Source organism: Heloderma suspectum, chromosome 6 (assembly GCF_057233095.1).
Source record: "Heloderma suspectum isolate Gila_16-S chromosome 6, 16-S_ref, whole genome shotgun sequence".
Classification (NCBI taxonomy): domain Eukaryota; kingdom Metazoa; phylum Chordata; class Lepidosauria; order Squamata; family Helodermatidae; genus Heloderma; species Heloderma suspectum.
This window is the reverse complement of record NC_139463.1, coordinates 89,230,862-89,255,313: the sequence shown is the minus strand read 5'-3', so window position 1 is coordinate 89,255,313 and position 24,452 is coordinate 89,230,862. Positions and strand designations below refer to the sequence as shown.

The window sequence follows — 24,452 nt, the reverse complement described above, 5'->3', positions numbered from 1 at the left end:
GCAAGCTCATGTTTTGCACATCTCTATTTTAAGGTAAAGGAGGAGGAGATTAAATGTATTACCCTCTGTCAACTAGTTTTAAATTCGACATCTTTGCTTGACATCATAAAATACAACACAACACAACAACAATCACATGATAAGTCACCGAAGCCATGTTTTGAGGTTATCTAGAAGGGGAACATCATTCCAAGAAAGCATAAAAGGAATCATTTAACAAGATGATGACATCCCAAGAACTGTAAATCAAAAGTGGATGTCAACTCAAGTTTTTGTTTTTTGTTTTTCTGTTGTTTCATACATATTTTCTATGGTGCAAATTTTTTAATTAATCATGTTTGACTATGTTTGGGGGAGGTTATGTCAGGGACTGTGTTAGTGCGGAAAGAATACCAGGAGCAGCAGAGCTGAAATAATGCCATGCAATGTTGTATACTGAATTAATGGATTAATTGATGAATGGATGAATCTTTTATTTACAATCACCTGACCATGAGCAAAAGATACAGAAATGCATAACAATGAAATATGTTGTTCTACATCATAAAATTAAGTCACAATGCCATAGAAGATCTAGTGAAAATAGCAATGTTTAAAATTTTAGCAACTCGTTCGGTAATTCATCTGTTGGATCCTTCGAGTAAGATTCACATAAGAGATTGAGTAATTGGAAGTATCAGGGCAGATCTGACACCTTGATAGTAACAGCAATTGAACAAAACATTTATTACAGATTCCACTCTAACGTTGTTGCAAGGTCAACATCTCTCCTTTACTTGGAATATCTTCCAGTGAAGAGTTTAGAGGGTAAAACATTAAGCCAGGCCAAAGAGTGCTTCTGCTTCGACATATAATTCAGGAGAGCAACCAGTGGCCCATCAGAGATCATCATGGCTGTAAGAAATTGTCTAAGATGCTTCAGCTATTCTTATTGTTTTATTACATGGTATGTATATTTTATTGCAGTATGATGCCAAAGAACTACCAGCATATCTTAGCCTTGGTGTTCGCTGTAAAGGAGATCAATGAAAATCCCACAGTCTTACCTAATGTGACAATTGGGTTTCACATCTATGAGAGCTACTACAACCCACAGATAACTAAGATGGGCACCCTTGGTCTGCTTTCTTCACCGCATAGATTCTACCCCAACTATGAGTGTGATGTGCAGAACAATTTGATAGCCATCATTGGGGGAATGTACCCTCTCATCTCTCTTGACATTGCCACAATCTTGGAGAATTACAAGACTCCACAGGTAGGTTTGTAGACATGAGTAGGTATCTCCATTCCAAAATGGCAGAAGGAACAGGCCTTTTGACGCCTTTATGCAAAGCTTTAGAGCTGCAGGCAGACAAGATAGGCAGTCACTATTTCTGCAAGGCAAAATAAGAAGGAAAGGAAAGGTTCCTCCTGTGCAAACACTGAGTCATGTCTGATCCCTAGAGGGACGCCACTTAAGCAGGTGTTTTCATGGCAGACTATAGCAGGATGGTTTGCCATTGTCTTCCCCAGTCATGACTACCTTTCCCCCAGCAAGCTGGGTACTCATTTTACCAACCTCGGAAGGATGGAAGTCTGAGTCGACCTGAGCTGGCTACCTGGGACCCGCTGGGATTGAACTCAGGTCGTCGGGAGAGTTTCGGTTGCAATACTGCCCCCTGCTCTCTGTGCCATATTAGGCCCTAAGGCAAAATAAGTGACTGTTTAATTGGTATTTGGTGCCAAAGATGAGAGAGAACCCAAGGCAAATGAATCAAGTATTGACATTTGGCATTTCCCATAGCTGCCAGTTTCCTCTGGTATTTGACCACTGTGCCCCAGAGAGAGGAGACAGTTAGGCAGAAGCTGAGTCTTTGGCAGTAGTAGGCATTTGACCCCAGCACCCCACAGAGTGGGAGAGAGGCCGGTTTAGCTGATGTTTGTGCACTGCAACCCACTGAGTTACTGGAGAAGAGAGAAAGGGAGAGGCCGACTCTGTAGCTGGCATTTCCTGCAAGTCCCCATAGCTAGAGAAAGAGCCATGGCAGGCACAGTTCGGAAGACATTTGACTGTGGCAGTTCTCCTCTTCCCCATACATGCAGGATTCAGAAGGCAGAGTACTGCTTGCAGTTCCCCCAGCACCAGCACCTAGAATCTCCTCTGTAGGGATGAGGGAGAAATCCTCCATGGACCCCAGTGAGGTCAGATTCAAAAGAATCTGGACGCCAAGGGTCCATGGAGGATTGGAAGACTTACCTTCGCCTCCTGGAGGAATCCTCGCCGGTGGGATCTTCCCCGCCGGCTGGCTCCGGAGCGCCATTGATATGGCCGCCATTGCCGTATCGCTGGCTGGACATATTGACTGTGGATGCAAATGGCAAATGGCCATAAATGGCTGCATTTAGCTTAAACTAAGACCTTTACAGCTGCAAATGGCATAGTTGATGCCATTTGCATCCGCAGTCAATCCACCTAGCCAGCAATATGGCAATCGATGGCGTCCATATCGCTGGTGCTCTGGATCCGGTGGCTCTGCAGAATTGCCATGGAGCAGGGCTGGCCAGCTAGGATTCCAGGGGGGAGGGAGGGATCACCTCCCCCCACTGCGGACACCTCCCTGTACCCGGAGGTAAGCATTCCACCCATCCCTACATTCCTACATATTAGGAATGGTAACCAAGCATATTTCTTTAACAATCATTATGCAACCTCAGCCTAATATTTTGTAAATTATTTCCCTCAATAAATATCTACACTTTGTTTTCATTTTTTTCAAAAAAAAAAAATCTCTAGTGTTGTTTTCAGCCCTATCCCTATGGCATAGGAACCAGGTTACTGAGTTTCTTTGAACTATGGAGGGTTTATTTTGGTGGCAGAAATTTAAGATATTATACCTGATGGAGTATTCCCTAATGCTGAGGTCTAATTAGGAACTTTAGTAAAAAAAAAAAAACGTGCAATAAGTTTCATAAGTTTTCTTCCTTTTCTGTTCTGTTCTGTTCTGTTCTGTTCTTTTCTAAAAGCAGTATAGGTTGGATAACCCATGTGCTGTTTGATTGCATCTGGTGAAAGTAATGGGATAACAAACTTTTTCTTGGACAACTCCAGATGTTTTGGACTTCAGCACTCATCAGCCTTGGCAAGCATGGCCAATCGTTAGGAATGCTGGGAGTTGTAGTCCAAAATATCTGGATCACAACATGTTGGGGAAGGCTGACATATATGTTTCTCTCACATATGGATTTTAGAGCTACATTCCTCGACTGCTACAACATCTGAGATGGGTCTGTTAACTTTTTTTGCCTTTGTCATTTGAAAATCTGTCCTGGGTGCCACCTTAAAATGCCTGCCATTGCCCTGGCTAGCCACAAAGAACAAATAAATGGCTTTTACTTGTACTTTCTGAGTAGAGGGTGAGATTTGAGTCCCAACACACAGAAAAACTCCTTTGAGTGAAGCTTTCTGAGCCAACAAACACCTATTCCTTCCATTTTTTTTTTCTGATCTTAATCTGCCATCCATTTCCCATATTCCTTTTTCTCTCACACCCTGGATCACTACCTGAAACTCTGACTGGGCTTGCACAACACCCCAATCCACACTTAGTGATTGAGAGTGGACTGTTTTTGAACCGTAGGCTCTCCGTTGAACCATGAGTTACAGTGTTTTCTGAACCCAGGATATTTTCTGCAGAGTGACTTGTTAACCATGCAGTGTGCCATATTTTTTTCTTGAAAAAGCCACCTTCAGAACCCCTGGTTCATTTTTGGGTTCACAGATGAACTCATCCACTGTATAAAAAAAAAAAAAGGCAAACTCCATGTTAGGCATATGTAGAAAAGGAATTGCTCTCTTTACGCACACACCCATGTGCCACAGCTTAGCAGACAGCAGTAACAGGGGCCGCATCTGAACATCTGCAGCTCTGCATTTACAAAAGGATTGTTTCAAGCCACCCTGCAGAAAATGTCCTGGATTCAGAAAACAAAAGTCCCGTTCAACAAAAACCCACACTGAACCACTGAGTGTGGGTTAGCGTGTCATGTGAACAATCTCTCTCTCTCTCACACACACACACACACACACACACACGCTAGGGATAGGCAGATTCCCTACCTTCTGGTCCATGGGGAAACCACTCAGATGGGAGAGGCGATCTGATCCTCCCGCCGGAATCCTCTGGAACCAGCTTCTCTCTGCAGCTATTCTGCGGAGCTGCACGCCAGCTCCGTATCACTGTGAGGAATGAATACAGCCACAAATGGCGTAATGGGTGCCACTTATGGCCATTAAGCACTTATTGCTGCCATATGTGGCTGCAGTTAGGTTAAACTAAGGGCTTGATGGCCACAAGTGGCATCCACTACACCATTTGCGGCTGTATTCATTCCTCACAGCGATACAGAGCCAGCATTTGGCTCCACGGAATTGCTGCGGACAAGAACTGGCTCCAGAGGATTCTGGCAGGGGGTGGAGGTAAGTGATCCATTCCGCCGTAGACTCTGGAGGCCAGACTCTTTTGAATCTGGCCTCATTTGGGTCCGCAGCAGAATTCTCCACCATCCCTAACACACACAGACACACACACCAGGTCACAACCCATACACATCTGTACACACACTCTCTCTTTTCCCCTGGATCAGCACCAGTGCAAATTCCCTCCATCCCTCCCTCTCTTACACACACATCACAGATGAACCCATCCATTCACATGTGCACGTGTGCACGCGCGCGCACACACACACACACACACACACACACACAGGCAAGGACCCCTTGTGCGGATAATGCATACATGTCTGCATAGACACAAGTCCTGCCTTTCTCCTCTTCTCTGAAACCACATGAAAAACCACAATTGCTGCCTTCCAAGATCCCTCCAAAATCCCTCCTCTCAGAATCATCTCAACACCTTAATCCCCATCCATTCAATCATAGAAGCACTCCACCCTCCCCAATTCCCTATGTTGCTCCAGCTGGCTCCTCCAACAACCTGCCCGGCTTCCCATTGGTTCACTGACCATGCTAGATGCTTCCCCAGCAACCTGGTGGCTTACTGGTGCCCTTTCTACCTCTCCATAGCTCTTTCCCCAGTAGTAGCAGGGATCCCATCTTCTTTTTTCCTTTCCTTTTTCCTGGTGGCTGGCATGCTGAAGAGGACATTGTTGGCCTGCAGCCCTCCACCATCTTAATTTCCTAAGAATTTCTCTGAGCCCCATGTGCAGCCCTGTGGCATTCCTGGGAAATAAAGAGGGCAGTGCCGGGAAGCCCTCATCTCACTTTGAGACATTCCCAGCTGCTTGGAAGTCATTTTAATGTTCTTCTGTGTGGGAGGTATTGTGTGTCTGTGGTTGTTGTTATAGTTGTTGCTGTTTTGACACCCAAGACGGTTAAAGAGCACACATCTAACATATCTCTGCTTCCCTCCCCGCCATTCCATAGTTCACAACTGGTTCTACATTTTTGGTATTTTAGAGCAAAGAAAATCAACACAAAACCCTATTTACCAGCCCTGATAAAAACAAATGTTCTGGGCCTGTGCAGTATTGCATGTTAAACTCAGTTAAATGATAGCACTGTCATGTTGTTGTTGTTCAGTCATTCAGTCGTGTCCGACTCTTCATGATCCCATGGACCATAGCATGCCAGGCCTCCCTATCCTGCGCTTTCTCCCGGAATGTGCTCAAGTTCATATTCATTGCATCGGTGATGCTATCTAGTCATCTCATCCTCTGCTGTCCCCTTCTCCTTTTGCCTTCAGTCTTTCCCAGCATCAGGGTCTTTTCCACAGAGTTTTCTCTTCGCATTAGGTGGCCAAAATATTTGGGCTTCAGCTTCAGTATCTGTCCTTCCAATGAGCAGTCAGGGTTGATTTCCTTTAGGATGGACTGATTTGACCTCCTTGCAGTCCAGGGCACTCGTAAGAGTCTTCTCCAGCACCACAGTTGGAAAGCATCAATTCTTCGGCGCTCAGCCTTCCTTATAGCCCAGCTCTCACAGCCATACATTACTACTGGGAAAACCATAGCTTTGATTAGACGGACCTTTGTCGGCAAGGTGATGTCTCTGCTTCTTACTATGCTGTCTATGTTTGCCATAGCTTTCCTCCCAAGGAGCAAGCGTCTTTTAATTTCATGGCTGCAGTCACCATCTGCAGTGATCTTGGAGCCCAAGAAAATAAAATCTGTCACTGCTTCCATTTCTTCCCCTTCTGTATGCCAGGAAGTGATGGGGCCAGATGCCATGATCTTCGTTTTTTTAATGTTGAGTTTCAAACCAGCTTTTGCACTCTCCTCTTTCACCCTCAACAAGAGGCTCTTTAGATCCTCTTCACTTTCTGCCATTAGGGTGGTATCATCTGCATATCGGAGGTTGTTGATAATTCTCCCGGCAATCTTAATTCTGACCTGTGATTCATCCAACCTGGCGTTTCTCATTATGTACTCTGTATATAAGTTAAATAAGCAGGGTGACAATATGCAGCCTTGTCGTACTCCTTTCCCAATTTTGAACCAATCGGTTGTTCCATGTCCGGTTCTTACTGTTGCTTATTGACCCTTGTACAGGTTTCTCAGGAGACAGGTAAGGTGGTCTGGTACTCCCATCACTTTAAGAATTTTCCACAGTTTGTTGTGATCCACACAATCAAAGGCTTTAGCATAGTCAATGAAGCAGAAATAGACATTTTTCTGGAATTCTCTTGGTTTCTCCATGATCCAGAGAATGTTGGCGATTTGATCGCTAGTTCCTCTGCTTCTTCGAAACCCAGCTTGTACTTCCTGTAGTGTCAGTTCACATACTGCTGAAGCCTAGCTTTTAGGATTTTGAGCATCACCTTTGCCTTGTATGATATAATGATGGTAGTCATACGTTGGGATACTGAGGATGACTTGGAGCAATCCTAAATGTCTAAAAATGTCATTAAGTAAAAGTTATACTAGATCAATAATGTTAATAAGAAATGGAAGCAGCAGCTATGCTAGAAATCATACAGAAGAGATTAAACAAAACAAAAATCATTTCCCGTCCATGGCTTTCATTCTTAATAACCAGATAGTCCCAAGTGGGGCTCATCAGTATATTGGGATTGTCCAGTTACTTGTCCATTCATAAAATACATCTATGTTCTATTTCAGCTCACTACTGGTCCTTTTTCTGCAGCACGGGGTGACAAATCTCTATTCTATTATTTATACCAGATGGTCCCAAATGATGCACATCAGTACAGAGGGATTGTCTAGTTACTTGTGCATTTCAAGTGGACATGGATTGGGCTCTTTACTACTGATAGTATCCATGGCGAACGGCATTTGCAGAAATTACTGCCAATGCTTTCACAGGGCGGCATCTGTGTTGCCTTTGTAGAAAAATTCCAAGTCTTCAAAAAAAAAAAAAGAGAAAAGGCAGGGTCATTGCACAGTGAATTGGAATATAGTTCTGTTTTCATGGAAAAAAAGGCCAGTGTATTTCTTGATGATTCTTCAAATCCATCTATAATTAAAATAAACTCACTCCTTATAGCAGTGCTGGATTCACCTATAAGTAAGGTGTGGGTTATGACAACATACTGGGATTTCACATCAAGCACCAGTCTAAGAGGTCATGATATACAATCCCTCCATGGTATGCTATCCTTTGCAGTTCACTCAAAGGAACCATTGGGATTCAGGCAATTTCTTCAGAGTGTAAATCCTTCCTGGGCAAAAGAAGATGGCTTTATCAAGGTATTCTGGGAGAAGACCTTCAATTGTTCATTGAAAAGAACCTTTGAGAGTGAAGCATTCCAGAAAGACTGCAGTGGAAAGGAGAAACTGGAGAGCCTTCCTGGAACTGTCTTTGAAATGGGTATGACTGGTCACAGCTACAATGTGTACAATGCAGCCCTTGCTGTGGCACATGCTCTACATTCCAGGCATACATCAACATCCAAATACAAATTATGGAGGTCTGGAAGAAAGCTGGAGCCCTGGAATGTGCTGGCCTGGCAGGTATTTTTAATCAAAAGCAAATCTCTTTTATATGTTAGTTGTTAACAGAATCAAGACACATATAAACTATATTACAATGCTATGGATCTTTCAGTTCCACAATGTATCCTGTTAGGAATATGATCAATTTATGGTTGACAAAAATAACAAGTCCTTTGGTAACAAGCATTCAAAAATACTGGCTAGAGTGCTTAAAATGACACAAATGAAATCTAAAATATATTCAATAAGTAGATATAATGGCACCTTAATAGTTTATCATATGCAAATTAACTCCCTCTTTGCAGATTTTTATGCACAGCTATATCATACAACCTCCCCAAGTGTGGACCTTATAAATAAGTATTGGAAGAAGAGTGGCATTGCTCCAATTAACAAAAGCCAACCAAAACTGTTGAACAGAGACATATCACTAGAGGAGGTTGAGCAAACCATCAAACATTTGAAATATAATAGAGATTCTGATCCTGAGAGATTTGGAAGTTCATTTTATAAATAAATAAAAGCATAAGGATTTATTGAGTCCTAGACTTGCTCAGCTTTTTTCTAAAATCTGCGAGGGAGAAGATCCCCCAGGTACCTGGAAGACATCTAGTTTAATAATAATGCCAAAACTTGGAAAACACAATACAAAGGTGAGATCCTGTTGCCCCATTATATTACTTAAACAGGATAAAAAAATAATAATTGATTTTAGTTCAATGATTAAATAAGGTGGTAGGCAATTTAATTCATGTATATCCGACTGGATTTATTCCTCAAAGAGGAATAATGCATTAGATCTAATATATTAGATCTAATACAATGGGGTTAAATGTTATTTATGATGCAACCAAAACAGGCCACCCACTGTCATTAATTTTGCTCAACATATTCAAGGCCTTTGACTGTCTTGAGCGGCAGTATTTGGTAAGAGTCTTGAATGATTATCAGTGAGGAACCAAAGTTGTGACTGCAATTTCCAAACTCTATGCTACTAGAAAAGCAACCATGTGTAGTAACAATGTGCACTGTCCAAATATCATTTTGGAATGGGGAACAAAAGAGGGCTGTGCCCTGTCACCTCTGCTCTTCACCCTTTCCCTGGAACCGTTGACTAATATTAGTCATCAACATTCTGGCATTGCTAGATACAGGGGATGGAGTGAAAAACATGTGATAAACATCTGTGCAGATGACATAACAATCATGCTGGGGGATCCATGCCAATCATCTCTACTTTAAAAGAAGAATCTGGAGGAAGAATTAGAAAATTGTAGGCAAGTGGCAAGTTAAAAAGTTACTCATGAAAAATCCACTATCATGTCATGCAACATTCACCCCAGTCATCAACATTGTACTAGCCATGCTTTCAGAACTCCAGTTTGCAGAACCTCCTTCAGATACCTGGGAATTCATATTCCCAGGAAAACTAGCAAATTATTTAAAATAAATTATGGCTTTCTTATAAAAAAACAAACAAAAAACTATGACCAGGGACCTAAAGAAATGGTGCAAAGTGAACCTGTCAATTTTAGGTTGAATTGCTGCAACTCAAATATCCATGATTCCTTTTAAAAAATTATTATTATTTCAGGTCTTTCCCATCCTCCTCCAGCCAAAGACTCGAATATCTTGGCAATCTCAACTTAATTCATTTATTTTCAAGCCAAAGGACCTCTCCTGGCATTAACACTGTATTACAAAAACCCAGGCAGAGGAGGTTGGGGAGGCCCAGACCTTTCATGCTTTCCAGTTGTGGCATCTCCACTTTATCATTATGAAGGCAAACAAAAGCTGGATATGTCTGGAAGAAGAAATGTTGAACAAAGGCCCCTTATGGGCTTTGCCTTTTCAATCCATACAAATAAAGGAGATAAACAATATTAAAAACCAAAGACCAAAACTATCTTCATGATCTGGAAAAAGGGGCAAGCTATCTTGTCTCTGGTGTGGTCTCCTCTCACCAAGGTAATCTGGATACCACTGTCATAACTAGGATTCCCAAGTGAGAAAAGAAGGGATATGTTTGGTTGAGTTTCTTTTATTCCCAGGATAAACCAAAATCAAAAGATGAACTCTGAGTTGACTTAGGAAGCTGTCTTGCTTCCTCAAAGATCCTCACATATAGACATACACTCTTAGGACCTTAACAGGACTAGAATAAGCAATGTTAATGGTACAGAAGGGGGTAAGGGAATTGTATCTTTATTTTACACTGTTTTAATGGATGCCTAAATGGGTTCTATGGCTGGCTTGAAGAAAGTGTGGGAAGGTGATTTAAGAAGGGAACTAGAAGATGCTCACTGGACCAAATTATGGGACAACAGGCCATTTAGATCAGTGTCAGCCTCCATCCAAGGAACCTCCTTGAAAGTTCTGCATGGAAAGTATTGTATAGAGAAATAATGAATAGAAACAATTTTATATGACCCAGAACATTTTTTTATTATTAGCATTATATGAAGGATCTAATGGAAGGATTAAATGTAAAGGCTTGCTATCATTCTTGTTAATTGCCACTCGCCAGACACTTACACAGCAGGAGGTGGGGGGGATAACAGACAATTTGGCAATATCAGGGGGGAAAACCCTCATGATTTACATTTGACTCAAGGAAAGACAGAGACAGACAGATAGCATGGAGTGTTATTCAACATACATCACAACTGGATTTACAACAATATTTTCCTGCTTCTGCCCTGAGCATCTGGACATTATAACAGCTAAACAAAGATTATACAGCACACTTAGTAGGAGTAGTGGTAGCAGCAGTAGTAGCAGTTTTAGTAGTATATTATTTGTGTCACAAAGTTTCTGGTAGCAAACCATTGTGCCCCCATTGTTAGGGGACTGTTGTCAGGGGGTTTTCATGGTTACGTTGTCTTTGGTTGTTGTTTTTCTGCCTTCTTATTGTTTTCTAGATATATGATAAAATTTTGTTGTTCAGTCATTCAGTCGTGTCCGCCTCTTTGTGACCCCATGGACCATAGCACGCCAGGCCCTCCTGTCCTGCGCTCTCTCCCGGAGCGTGCTCAAGTTCATATTCATTGCATCGGTGATGCTATCTAGCCATCTCATCCTCTGCCGTCCCCTTCTCCTTTTGCCTTCAGTCTTTCCCAGCATCAGGGTCTTTTCCAGGGAGTTTTCTCTTCGCATTAGGTGGCCAAAATATTTCAGCTTCAGCTTCATTATCTGTCCTTCCAATGAGCAGTCAGGGTTGATTTCCTTTAGGATGGACTGATTTGACCTCCTTGCAGTCCAGGGCACTCGTAAGAGTCTTCTCCAGCACCACAGTTCGAAAGCATCAATTCTTCGGCGCTCAGCCTTCCTTATAGTCCAGCTCTCACAGCCATACATTACTACTGGGAAAACCATAGCTTTGATTAGACGGACCTTTGTCGGCAAGGTGATGTCTCTGCTTCTTACTATGCTGTCTAGGTTGGCCATAGCTTTCCTCCCCAGGAGCAAGCATCTTTTAATTTCATGGCTACAGTCACCGTCTGCGGTGATCTTGGAGCCCAAGAAAGTAAAATCTGTCACTGCTTCCATTTCTTCCCCTTCTATATGCCAGAAAGTGATGGGGCCAGATGCCATGATCTTCGTTTTTTGAATGCTGAGTTTCAAACCAGCTTTTGCACTCTCCTCTTTCACCCTCAACAAGAGGCTCTTTAGATCCTCTTCACTTTCTGCCATTAGGGTGGTATCGTCTGCATATCAGAGGTTGTTGATAATTCTCCCAGCAATCTTAATTCCGACCTCTGATTCATCCAACCCGGCATTTCTCATGATGTACTCTGCATATAAGTTAAATAAGCAGGGTGACAATATGCAGCCTTGTCGTACTCCTTTCCCAATTTTGAACCAATCGGTTGTTCCATGTCTGGTTCTTACTGTTGCTTCTTGGCCCTCGTACAGGTTTCTCAGGAGACAGGTAAGGTGGTCTGGTACTCCCATCTCTTTAAGAATTTGCCACAGTTTGTTGTGATCCACACAATCAAAGGCTTTAGCGTAGTCAACGAAGCAGAAATAGACGTTTTTCTGGAATTCTCTTGCTTTCTCCATGATGCAGCGAATGTTGGCGATTTGATCTGTAGTTCCTCTGCCTCTTCGAAACCCAGCTTGTACTTCCGGTAGTTCTCAGTTCGCATACTGCTGAAGCCTAGCTTGTAGGATTTTGAGCATCACCTTGCTGGCATGTGAATTGAGCGCAATTGTGCGGTAGTTTGAACACTCTTTGACGTTGCCCTTCTTTGGAATTGGAATGTAAACTGACCTTTTCCAGTCTTGTGGCCACTGTTGAGTGTTCCAGATTTGTTGGCATATTGAATGCAGCACTTTAACAGCATCATCTTTTAGGGTTTTAAATAGCTCGGCTGGAATACTGTCATCTCCGCTAGCTTTGTTGTTACTAATGCTTCCTAAGGCCCACTTGACTTCACTCTCTAGGATGTCCGGCCCAAGTTCAGTGACCGCACTATCATGGCTATCAGGGACATTCAGATCTTTCCTGTATAGTTCTTCTGTGTATTCTTGCCACCTCTTCTTAATCTCATCTGCTTCTGTTAGGTCCCTGCCTTCTTTGTCCTTTATCATGCCCGTCTTTGCACAAAACGTTCCCTTGAGATCACCCATTTTCTTGAAGAGATCTCTCGTCTTTCCCATTCTGTTGTTTTCCTCGATTTCTTTGCATTGTTCATTTAAGAAGGCCTTCTTGTGTCTCCTTGCTATTCTCTGGAACTCTGCATTCAGTTGGGTATATCTTCCCCTTTCTCCCTTGCTTTTCGCTTCCCTTCTTTCCTCAGCTACTTGTAAAGCCTCCTCAGACAGCCACTTGGCTTTCTTGCATTTCTTTTTCTTTGGGATGGATTTCGTTGCTGCCTCCTGAACAATGTTACCGACCTCCGTCCATAGTTCCTCAGGCACTCTGTCTATCAGGTCTAATCCCTGAAATCTATTCCTCACCTCCACTGTATATTCATAAGGGATATGATTTAGGTCATACCTGAACGGTTTAGTGGTTTTCCCGACGTTCTTCAATTTAAGCCGAAATTTTGCAAGAAGCAGCTCATTATCTGAGCCACAGTCAGCTCCAGGTCTTGTTTTTACTGACTGTATGGAGCTTCTCCATCTTTGGCTGCAAAGGACATAATCAATCTGATTTCGATATTGACCATCTGGTCATGTCCATGTGTAGAGTCACCTCTTGTGCTGTTGGAAAAGAGTGTTTGCTATGATCAGCATGTTCTCTTGGCAAAACTCTATTAGCTTTTGTCCTGCTTCATTTTGTACACCAAGGCCTTTCCTGCCTGTTATCCCGGTGATTTCTTGACTTCCTACTTTAGCATTCCAATCCCCTATGATGAAGAGGACATCTTTTTTTGGTGTTAGTTCTAGAAGGTGTTGTAGGTCTTCATAGAACCGATCAACCTCAGCTTCTTTGGCCTCAGTGGTTGGGGCATAGACTTGAATTAGTGTGATGTTGAATGGTTTGCCTTGGATTCGTACTGAGATCATTCTATCATTTTTAAGATTGTACCCCAGTACTGCTTTTCCCACCCTTTTGTTGACTATGAGTGCTACTCCATTTCTTCTAAGGGATTCTTGCCCACAATAGTAGATATGATGGTCACCTGAATTAAATTCGCCCATGCCTGTCCATTTTAGTTCGCTGCTTCCCAAGATGTCGATGTTCAATCTTGCCATCTCATGTTTGACCACCTCCAGCTTACCTTGATTCATTGATCTGACATTCCAGGTTCCTAAACAATATTGTTGTTTACAGCATCGGATTTTCTTTTAACCACCAGACACATCCACAGCTGAGTGTCCTTTCGGGTTTGGCCCAGCCGCTTCACTCTTTCTGGCACTACTTGGAAATACCCTCTGCTCTTCCCCAGTAGCATATTGGACACCTTCCGACCTGAGGGGCTCATCTTCCGGCGTCATCTCTTTTAGCCTTGTGATACGTTCCATGGGGTTTTCTTGGCAAGAATACTGGAGTGGGTTGCCATTTCCTTCTCCAGTGGACCACATTTTGTCAGAACTCTCTGCCATGACCTGTCCGTCTTGGGTGGCCCTGCACGACATAGCTTATGGCTTCACTGAGTTACGCAAGCCCCTTCGCCACAACAAGGCAGTGATCCATGAAGGGGTATGATAAAATATTTTTTCACAAATTCTAAAAAGAAACACTCCAGTACATGTAGCCAAAGTAAAACCAGCAGCAAGAAAAGGCAATGATCTAAAAGCACTAAGACACTTCTCGTAATGCCTGGGAAAATAAAAAAAAGGTCTTCACCTGGTGCTGAAAGGACCATAAGAATAAGATAGGCACCGGCTGAGCCTGTCTGGGAAGGGTGTTCCACAGACAGGGCGCCACCACCGAAAGGTCCCCCCTGGTTTTTGGCAGCCATCCACCTTGCCTTATTTGGCAGGGGAAGCTGGAGGAGGGCTTTAGATGATGACCTTAGTGTCTGGGTAGGCCTAATTTAGAATTTCAAGTGTCTGATAACATCCAATAGTCTGCTGTAGAAACAGGGTACCTTCATGCTATTTAATGTCCCATCAGGTTGACATCTCTGTACTCATAATTAAATTTGCTTAGTACTGGTGCCATTATTTTTGATATGCTCCAGTGCATTTGCACAGCGGACATCCAATGGAGATCAGGGAAAGCTTCAATGTCAGGGAAAACACTGCACATGCAGTGGACATGTGTGTAGAACAGGCCTGCACAACTGGTGAACCACCAAGCTGAACACAGAATCCTTTGGCTGCCTGCCTGTAACTCCAAAAGGAGAGGAATTCTCCAGCAGCCAGCAAGCTACGACAGTTAGACTAGGGATGTACGAATCCCACTTACCAATCCCACTCACCTGGGTCCACTACGGGGGGAGGCGATCCATCCCTCCCCCCAGAATCCTCCCCACCCAGCTCTGCTCCTTGGCAAGGCAGCAGAGCCGCCAGCCAGGGCTGGCCGCAGCCGGACTTCCAGCCTCTGCCAGGCTGCTGTGGATGAAAATGGCGGCCATCATAGCGGCCACCATTTGCATCCCTGCATTAGGCCGTGATAGGCTACATAAGTATTTACATAGCCTATCATGGCCTAATGCAGGGATACAAATGGCGGCCACTACGATGGCCACGACTTGCATCCACAGCAGCCCAGCAGTGGCTGGAAGACAACCTGGAGCCGCCACTGCTGCCGCCATCAGATAGGTCCATTCTGGGGGGGATTTCGGGGGGTGGCGGGTGGGTAGTCCATTTTGCCACAGACTCTTTAGAATCTGGACTCATTATAGTCCATGGCGGATTTCTCCAACATCCCTAAGTTAGAATGTGTTCAGCTTGGCCTAGAGCTTTCCACAGCTTTGAAAAGAATGGGGAATAAAGAGCTCCACCTGTGCATGGGAGCCTCATGGTCATGATGTGACCCATACTAACAATTTTCTGTGTAATATAATATTTTCCTCACCTTCCTAGCCATTTCCTATGTTTATGTGATGCATAATGCTATTTGCCTCCAAAATCATATGAGCCTTTTAAAATATCTAGCTGAGAAAAAACAAACAAAAACATCTCATTTTTGTTTGGTTAGGGAGATAGCTGTGGAGAAGTTAAGCGGCTAGCTGTTCCAGCTGTATTCTGCCCTCTGTACATTAAAAGCCACACAAGTTAATCATGTAGCTCCATCCAGCTTCTCCATGTAGCCTTTCTTAAAGTCATGGTATATGAGTTATTAGCGTTAAGGTGAGGGTTAACAGCTGTCATGTTGCTCATTGTCTCCATCTCCATTTTAATGTAGGGATGGACAGAACACTAACCTTCCATTCTGTTATGTTTCCGCTGTGGGGGGAGACGCTCTGTCCCTCCCTCCGGAATCCTCGACGGGGGGAGGTGCTCCCTCCCCCCCCTCCCCCGGAATCCTTCCCGGCTGGCTCCGCTCTGCGGCCAAGCTGCGGAGCCGCCGGCCAGCTCCCGCTGCCCGCAGCCGGACATCCGGCTGCTGGGCAGCCTACAGGGATGCAAATGGCAGCTGCCGTAGCCGCCATTTACGTCCCTGTATTTAGCCATGATAGGCTACATAAGTATTTACGTAGCCTATCACGGCAGGGGGAAAAAAAAACCAGCGTATGCAAATGGTGGCGGCTATGGCCGCTGCCATTTGCGTTCCTTCTTTTTGGCCATCTTAGTCTACGTAAATATTTACGTAGACTAAGACAGCCAAAACTAAGGAATGCAAATGGCGGCAGCCGTAGCAGCCACCATTTGCATACGCTTTCTTTTTTTTGCACCCAGACATGGTAGGCTATGTACGTCTTTATGTAGCCTATCATATCTATGTTAAAACACACACACACACACACGACCAGACTGCAAATGGCGGCGGTGGCAGGCGGCAGCCGGTCGGAAGACCAGCCGCTGCTGAAGCTGCTGCTGGAGCCGCCGCCGTCCGGAACATCCACCCCAGGTAAGTCTCATCCCAGGGGGGATCCGTGGGGGGCTGCGGGGTGGCAAGCCGTTCCGCCATGGATTTTGGGGGGCCGAATGCACAAGCATTCGGCCTCACCGAGATCCGTGGCGGAATTCTCTGACATCCCTATTTGTATGGATCACTGATCAGTAACCTGTTTTTCTGGAGGGTGACATTAAGACATAATGGAGTGAAGGACATATCTCAATCCCCCTTTAACCAAAATGACTGCCACAAATACCTGGTTAGGAACTGGGGCAGAAACTTTTCTCAAGGGAACAGTTTTGCATCTGTCCAGCCACAGAACGTTGAGGTGGGGATGGCACAGCTGCACAGCTGGCAGAGTGTGGATGCTGTCGGGGACTTCCCAGCATCTGCCCAAGGGCCTCCCTGACCAAGCTGGCTGTGGCGGTCTAACATGCGGTGTTGGAGAACCCTAGGACTAATATCTCGGTGCCTTGAATATACACACTGAGATTGACTTAACCCTAGGGCTGGAGTGGGTGCCCAGCCAGATTCCGATGGCCTCCACCTCACTCATGCCCCCAGACCATGCCCACTTAGCCTGCTGAGCCCCTGCCCAAGCTTGCACTCCCCTTGCCGAGCCACCTCACCTATCCTGAGCTGTCTGCGAGCACTGGTCGATGCCGTGGTCCCTTTCTGCAAAAGTATTAGAGATGTAAATGGGCCATTTAGCCCTGTAATGTTGCCTAGATGCGGCCTCTACTTCTGCTATTTGTGCAATATAAAAGCTGTGGAAGTTCCTGAGTGACCATTTTGTTTGCAAATGGCCATGTTGGGAATGACGGATGCTTGCCGACAGCTCCGGGGTGGGGCAGGCAGCTCAGCAAGCAAGTTGCGAGTGGGTTGACATATCCAAAATAATGGAAACGTGTCTAGGATTCTTACTTGCCAATGTAATTGTAAAAATAGTTTGCTGTCTGTTAGTATCTTTTCTTCTTTGAATTTAGCTCCATCCCTTTCTAAGGGACATCTCATTCAACAACAGTGCAGGGGAGACAATACAGTTTGATGAAAATGGAGATGCTGTCACAGGATTTGATGTTACAAACTGGATCATTTTCCCAAATCAATCTTTTGTGAGAGTTAAAGTGGGAATGTTCAATCCACGAGCTCCTCCCAGAAAACAGTTAACAGTCCATGATAAAAGCATTGTGTGGCCTAGGAGTTTCAAGCAGGTGAGACTGGAAAAAGCATGCAAGATGGAGCACAAATTGTTTGTTTGTTTACTACTATTTTACATCACCTGTCATGTTCAGCACAAGGAATTAAAGAGGCATGGGAGTGCCCCTTTAGTTCAGATGAGTCACACACACACACACACACACACACACGTTCCACCACTATAACCTCAAAATTGTATTGATTATGAAAATGACACCACTTGAGCTGATAACTAAAAACCTGGTTTCCATGTTCTACCTTATGCGGTCTACAATTGCACAAACATTCAAATAAATCTAGGGATGGCCGTGAATTTCTCCCCGAATCTCAGGGAGGACGAATGCCAACGCATTCGGCCCCCCATAATTGGCGGTGAAATTCTCCGCCCCCTCGCCCCCCCCCCGGGATGGGACTTACCTCCTGCGAATGTCCCTCCTGGCGGCGGGTCCCGGCGGCGTTTTGGCGGCATTTCGGTGGGGGCGGCAGCCGGTCTTCTGACCGGCTGCCGCCGCCGCCATCACAAAATAAAGTAAAAAAAAAACAAAACACCTGTGATAGGCTACATAACGATTAACGTAGCCTATCACGGCTAGATTTCCAAAGTCAAAAAGACTTTGAAAAAAAAAAGCGACCGGATATTCCAGTACACCAGTATTTTCAAAGGGTTTTGCAGAGGAAATCAACGGCATTCTGTGATCAATGCTGATTTCTTCAGTTATGGCATGCGACCCCACAATGGCAGGCTACACATTACACAGACTGGGGCTGTAGTGAGGGGGTGCTTACGTGGACGTTAAACCATTAACCCCCCTCTCCTATTGTCTCAATCTGAATCAGTTCACTGTGACTCCATTTTTCATTGACAAAAAGTAATGTGCTTGCACAGAACTTTTAGGACATTTGTGCACAGCTCTGAAGGATTAACAGGAAGCAAGACAATCTGTCTGTGCCCACATCCCCATGCCTATATCAGCCTTGCACACAGTCAGGTGAATAAAGGAATAGACTTCAGATTCAAACAGAGTGTTTCTGTCTTCCATAACAGCTCTATATAAACTTGCCCAAACACCACCCACCTCTCTCTCTCTCTCTCTCTCTCTCTCTCTCTCACTCTCTCTCACTCTCTCTCTCTGCCTTGGCCTCTGTCTCTAAAAGACACTCACACACACACATGCACACACATGCTTTTCTTGAACAGCTTGGCAATTTCAGGCTTTCTTCAAGAATATTCAAATATTTGATTCCCTGAAGGGTTCTCTCCTAGCTTGCAATGCTGATGTAAGTGCACTGCCGTACGTATATATGTATGATAAATGAAATGTGTGCCATGATCACTTTGCCACTTGCAAAACATATTGTTTTGTGTGCAGGCATGTCTTTGTTGGATTACAACAGCAACAACAACAACAACAAAGGCAAAAGGAAGACTCCTAATTTCCAGCCCAACAGGGACGGCTGTTTTGGCTAAACTCTAGCACATACATGCACCTAACACATATATTCACTGGCACAACAAAAAGGTAATTTACATATTGTAAGGAGTACCACAGACACACTACTGATGCTAGTGATACACAAACACACATGTAGACACATGCAGTACTGAAAAAAGAAGTATGAGAGCTCGGGGTGGTCTCCATAATCTATAACTGTTTCATGCTGGTCACCAAGAAAAACCATTACCCTGGCATGGGCTGTGATGGCCTACACCTTGCGTTGGAACAAACAGACAGATTCTGGAAGCTGTTGGGGACTTTCCAGCCTGCTACCCAATTGTCTACCTGGCTGGGCTGGCTAAGGCCATTTCACAGGTGGTGTTGGAGAGCTATAGGACTATTATCTTGGTTGTCTTGAGCCCCTGCCCTCACATGCACTCTCTCCATGCTCTCCAAGATGCCCTGACATACTCCTCACAGTCTGCAAGGACTTGTCGTTCATGTGGTCACAATTTTGAGAAAAAACAAACACTGGTGACTTGGGAAGTTCCATAACTTTAATATTGCACAAATAGTGGCCGTAAAGACTCCATCTACACAATATTAAAGAATCACAGCAATATTACATGATTTAGCAGTCCCTGTAGTCTTGAAGGAGGTGGGGGGGTGCAATTTTCAGGCATTCTTGGATGAAGCTGATTACTTTGACCCATTTCAGTCTGGCTTCAGGCCCAGGTTGCAGATGGAATAAGACTTGGTTGCCTGCTGGATGACCTTCTTCAGATGAGGGATGGAGAAGTGCAAGCCTATTGCTGTTTACGGATCTCTCATTGGCTTTTGATACCATCAGTCACAGTATCCCTTTTCACTGTCTTTGTGAGATCAGGACACCATTTTATAATGGTTTAGCTCTTACGCACAGGGCCAGAACTAAAGATAACATTGGGTGAGTGAGCCTCAGACATTGGAACTGAGGAGACTCACTGCACACTATTTTGTCCTCAATGCGGTCGGAGATCAATATGATTCAGCTGGAGGTGGTCATCAGGATATCTAGGGCAGTATGCTGATGACACCCAGTTCTGTTTCTCTGCAACATCAGAGTCAGGAGAGGCTGTGCATATTCTGAACTCATCCCTGGATGTAATCATGGGCTGGATGAGGGCTAATACACAGAAACTAAATCATGACTATACAGAGACTGTATGTGGGTGGTAACCAATCCAGGAAACAGGTTGTTTGCCTGTTCTGAAAGAGGCAACACTCCCTCTGTTTGAACTAGGGATGTACAAATCCCTTACCTTGTTCCATTGTGGGGATTCCGTGGGAGGGGCACTCTGTCCCTCCCCCTGGAATCCTCCCCAGCCAACTCTGCTCCGCAGCAAATCCGTGGAGCTACCGGCTGGGGCTGGCCACAGCTGGACTCCTCCTGGCCGCTGCCGGGCTTCTGCGGCTGAAAATGGTGGCTGCTACACCAGCTGCCATTTGTGCCCCTGCCAAGCTGTGATATGTAGGTCCATCCCAGGGGCGATTTTGGGGGGTGGCAGGTGGGAGGCTGTTCTACCATGGACTCCAGGGGGCTGGATTCCAAAGAATCCGGCCTCACTGGAGTCGGTGGCGGATTTCTCCAACATCCCTAGTTTGAACAGGATATATCTTTGGATATATCTTTGCTCTGGATATATTCTTGTCACTGGAGTCCCAGAAAACCTCAGGGGCTGGGAGCACTGATTCCCAGTTTCAGCTGGTGTGGAAACTACATCATTTGCTACAGAGGGATAACCTAGCCACAGTGGTATATGAACAGATAATCTCACAGTTGGATTTATGTAATACACTCTATGTGGGGCTGGCCTTCACCTAGTTCAGAAGTGGCAGCTAGAGCAGAATGGAGCAAGTAGGAGTCTCAGTAAGGAATCCAGCCATGTACACATTTGTGTTGAAAGAAATGCATAGGCTGTTTATCAACTATTGAGCCATGTTCCAGGTTCTGTTGTTGACATACAAAGCTCTAAATCAACTAGGAGCAAGGCACGACGTAGCAGACCGTGTTCCACTCTGTATACCCAGCCTATGCAAGCTTTCCCTGTTTTGATATTTCTTATCATACCACTTCTCCAGTTCATGGTTTCTTTATATATATATATATATATATATATATATATATATATATGCTGTATTTTGACAGTCTTTGGATACTTTTGTATGTCATCTGCTTAGAGATTTTATTACCTCAAACACTTTGCATTATTAATCTTCCCCATTTAGAATACCATGTTTCTTTCTTTACACCCACAAGTGAAACCACAACTCTCAAATCTTTTTCTCAGTCCTAACCACTCTCCACTGATGTTTCTGATTAGGTGGTGCCCATTTCCCTGTGTAAAGACAACTGCCATCCTGGCTACATCAGGAAAAAGAAGGAAGGGGAGCCATTTTGCTGTTTTGATTGTGCCCCATGCCCTCAAGGGAAGATTTCTTATCAGAAGGGTAAATGTCATAGATCTGCACACATATCAAGCATGCTACATATCATACAATATCAAGCAAAACTGATATAATGAAAGTTGGCATGGTCTTTGGTTTGGAAGGAGTAGGAACAGGTTACTGACCCTTGAACATCTGTGTCTCTGAATGTTTTATGCACTTATTGATGAAAAGATGATAGACAGGCAGGCAGGCAGGCAGACATGTTCTATGCTGGTGTGGAACTTGAAAGGAGCAGGTCACTGGGGCCAGAATGACTAAAAGTCTTCCTAAATAGTCATTGGTACATTCCCTGGTACACCCTTTGCAATGGAATTTAAAGAAAAAATTCCCAGGAGGGCTTAGAGATGGTTTGGGAAGGCGGCTAATTCCTATTCACCCACTCCAACCAGGGTGATGGACAAGCTAGGTGTAAATGGGAAACAATACAGGACATTTTGTGAGACAAAAGATGGAGAATGAGAATGAGAGTGAACATAGCTGTAAACTCTGGAAGCATCTGGATTATATCTTCCTCCCTGGAGATCTGATGTGGGATAAGCAGGGCTGCTATGTAGGGATGGCACGGGTGCACAATTCACTCTGGAAATCCAGTGGACCTGCTCCTGCCTGCACCCCCGAGCCATGCTTGCTGAACCCCTGCCCCCACTAGTCCCATGCCCGCACTCAGCAATTGGCCCACACTCACCCGAGCAGCCTTGTCAAGCTTTGCATTCAACGTTTTCTGAGAAATAAAATGGCAATCACAAAAATATGCTCCTAAGGAAGAAGGATGTGATTAGTCACTGGCAGTGGCAACAGGGGCAGGTGGAAAGACAGCCTCCGGGGCTGGGGAGTTTTTGCTTGCCTACACCATGCAGGGCCATGGTGTCGGCGGAGGCTGACTGTGCCTCTGGAAATTCTCAGAGGGGAAAGAGGGAGAAAGAGAGAGAATTTCAGGTGAGCTCGTGGTGATTAGGTGAGATTTAGACATCTTGGCTCACAGTTCATGTATTGCCATCATATTATACCAAACCAGAAAGCTCTGTCTCACATCCAAAACATTTTTCATTTTATTTATTTTTGTTCCTTTGTTCTGTTTTGTTTTCCAAGCATGGATAAATGCAGATGTATGTCGCAGTGTTGTCTGATAGGGATAGGATCTTTGAACCATGCTACACTTTTGCTTTGAGGCCTCAGCGATATTCCTAGATTGCATCAGCTGTCTTTCTCTCATATACAAAAAAACCCACTGCTTTTTCTTTCCAGATATGGATTCCTGCACTGAATGTTCAGGAGATCACTATTCAAATGTAGAGCAGAATCAATGCATTCCCAAGGTTATAAGCTATCTTTCCTATGAGGAACCTTTGGGGATTTCGTTGTCTTTATCTGCTGTCGGATTTGCTGTGATCACAGCTTTTGTACTTGGAAACTTTGTGAAGCACCAGGAAACTCCCATAGTCAAGGCCAACAACTGGACCCTCACCTACATCCTGCTCATCTCCCTCCTCCTTTGCTTCCTCTGCTCCTTGCTGTTCATTGGAGAGCCAAAGAGGATGACCTGCCTTCTCCGGCAAACAGCTTTTGGCATCGTCTTCTCAGTTGCTCTTTCTGCTCTTTTGGCAAAAACCATCACTGTGGTTCTGGCATTCATGGCTACCAAACCAGGATCCAGCATGAGGAAATGGGTAGGGAACAGGGTGGCCAGTTTGATAGTCATGTCCTGCTCCTCTATTCAAACAGGGCTTTATGTGAGTTGGCTAAGCACTTCTCCATTCCGAGATATGGACATGCATTCACTGACTGGGGAAATTGTAGCAGAGTGCAATGAAGGCTCAGTCACCATGTTCTACACTGTCCTGGGCTACATGGGCTTTCTGGCCATTGTCAGCTTCACAGTAGCTTTCTTAGCCAGGAAGTTGCCAGACAGTTTCAACCAGGCCAAGTTCATCACTTTCAGCATGTTGGTCTTTTGCAGCGTTTGGCTCTCCTTTGTTCCAGTCTATCTGAGTACCAAAGGGAAATATCTGGTGGCCGTCGAGATCTTCTCTATCCTAACTTCCAGTGCCAGCTTACTGGCTTGCATCTTTTTCCCCAAATGCTACATTATAGTGTTGAGACCTGACCTAAACATCAAAGAGCAAATAAGAAGAGCAAAATGAAGGAGAAAAACAGTGGAAGAATGTGAGAATCAGTCTTCTTTTCCCAAAATGTTTGAGGTGTTGCATATGAAGGAAAAATATTGCCCCTACTTTTCAGCAAAACATGGCCTATTGTATTGATAAACATGGAATCAGATTCCATTCTTATTAATCATTAAGTTTTACTGAGAACACTCTGGGTTGCTCCCTCATAAATGTCCGCTGAAGGACCTGGCTGGTGTCTACGCTCCTGCTAGACATTTATCCTACAGGCTACAGGGGGAGTGAGACATTCTTCCTCTGGCTAAGTCCTCATTCCATATGTTTTTAATGTTGCTTTGATAGAAGCCTCGTGCTTTCTCATGATAGTATTTAAAAAAACCCAAACTCCCTCTCTTACCAAATATCTAGAAGTAATTCCTTAGATGATGGAAAGAAGAAAAAATAACCTGGTGAATATTGTTCATTTCATCAGTAATCACATCCAACAGTTGTCTTTCTCAATGATGCTATTGATCTGTAGATGTCTTGCATGTTGTATATTTGATTTGACTCAGACACACACACACACACACACACACACACCATGTTCTCTGCATCAAGCTGTATCAGTGATTTTTTAAATTGACATTTGAATGTGTGATTCCATTTCCCTGATGTATGTTTTAAATTCACTTTAGTGTTACTTGGATACACAAATAATGTTTTCCAGTGCCTTGTCTAAGTTCTCTGACTTCCTTAGCATTTTGGAGTATCACATTTTCCTCTACACCGAGCATTCAGTGTCAGAAGGCC

The 24,452-nt window shown here is 44.3% G+C and overlaps 1 protein-coding gene across 1 annotated transcript; it reads left to right on the top strand.

Annotated features, from left to right (window-relative positions):
* Positions 1 to 970: 970 nt before the first annotated feature.
* On the top strand, positions 971 to 23,678 carry LOC146341764 (vomeronasal type-2 receptor 26-like). Its single transcript, XM_084807663.1, has 3 exons — positions 971 to 1,258; positions 21,411 to 21,537; positions 22,783 to 23,678. The coding sequence occupies exons 1-3, from the start codon at positions 971 to 973 to the stop codon at positions 23,676 to 23,678; spliced, it is 1,311 nt and encodes a 436-aa protein (XP_084663789.1).
* Positions 23,679 to 24,452: the final 774 nt, after the last annotated feature.

What these genes read in the sequence shown, in the direction of transcription:
- LOC146341764 (XM_084807663.1), top strand. Translation starts at nt 971, where the DNA reads ATGCCAAAGAACTACCAGCATATCTTAGCCTTGGTGTTCGCTGTAAAG. An exon ending in AGAATTACAAGACTCCACAG is followed by an intron (nt 1,259 to 21,410) that starts GTAGGTTTGTAG and finishes GTTTCTGATTAG; the next exon opens with GTGGTGCCCATTTCCCTGTG. An exon ending in GAAGATTTCTTATCAGAAGG is followed by an intron (nt 21,538 to 22,782) that starts GTAAATGTCATA and finishes TTTTCTTTCCAG; the next exon opens with ATATGGATTCCTGCACTGAA.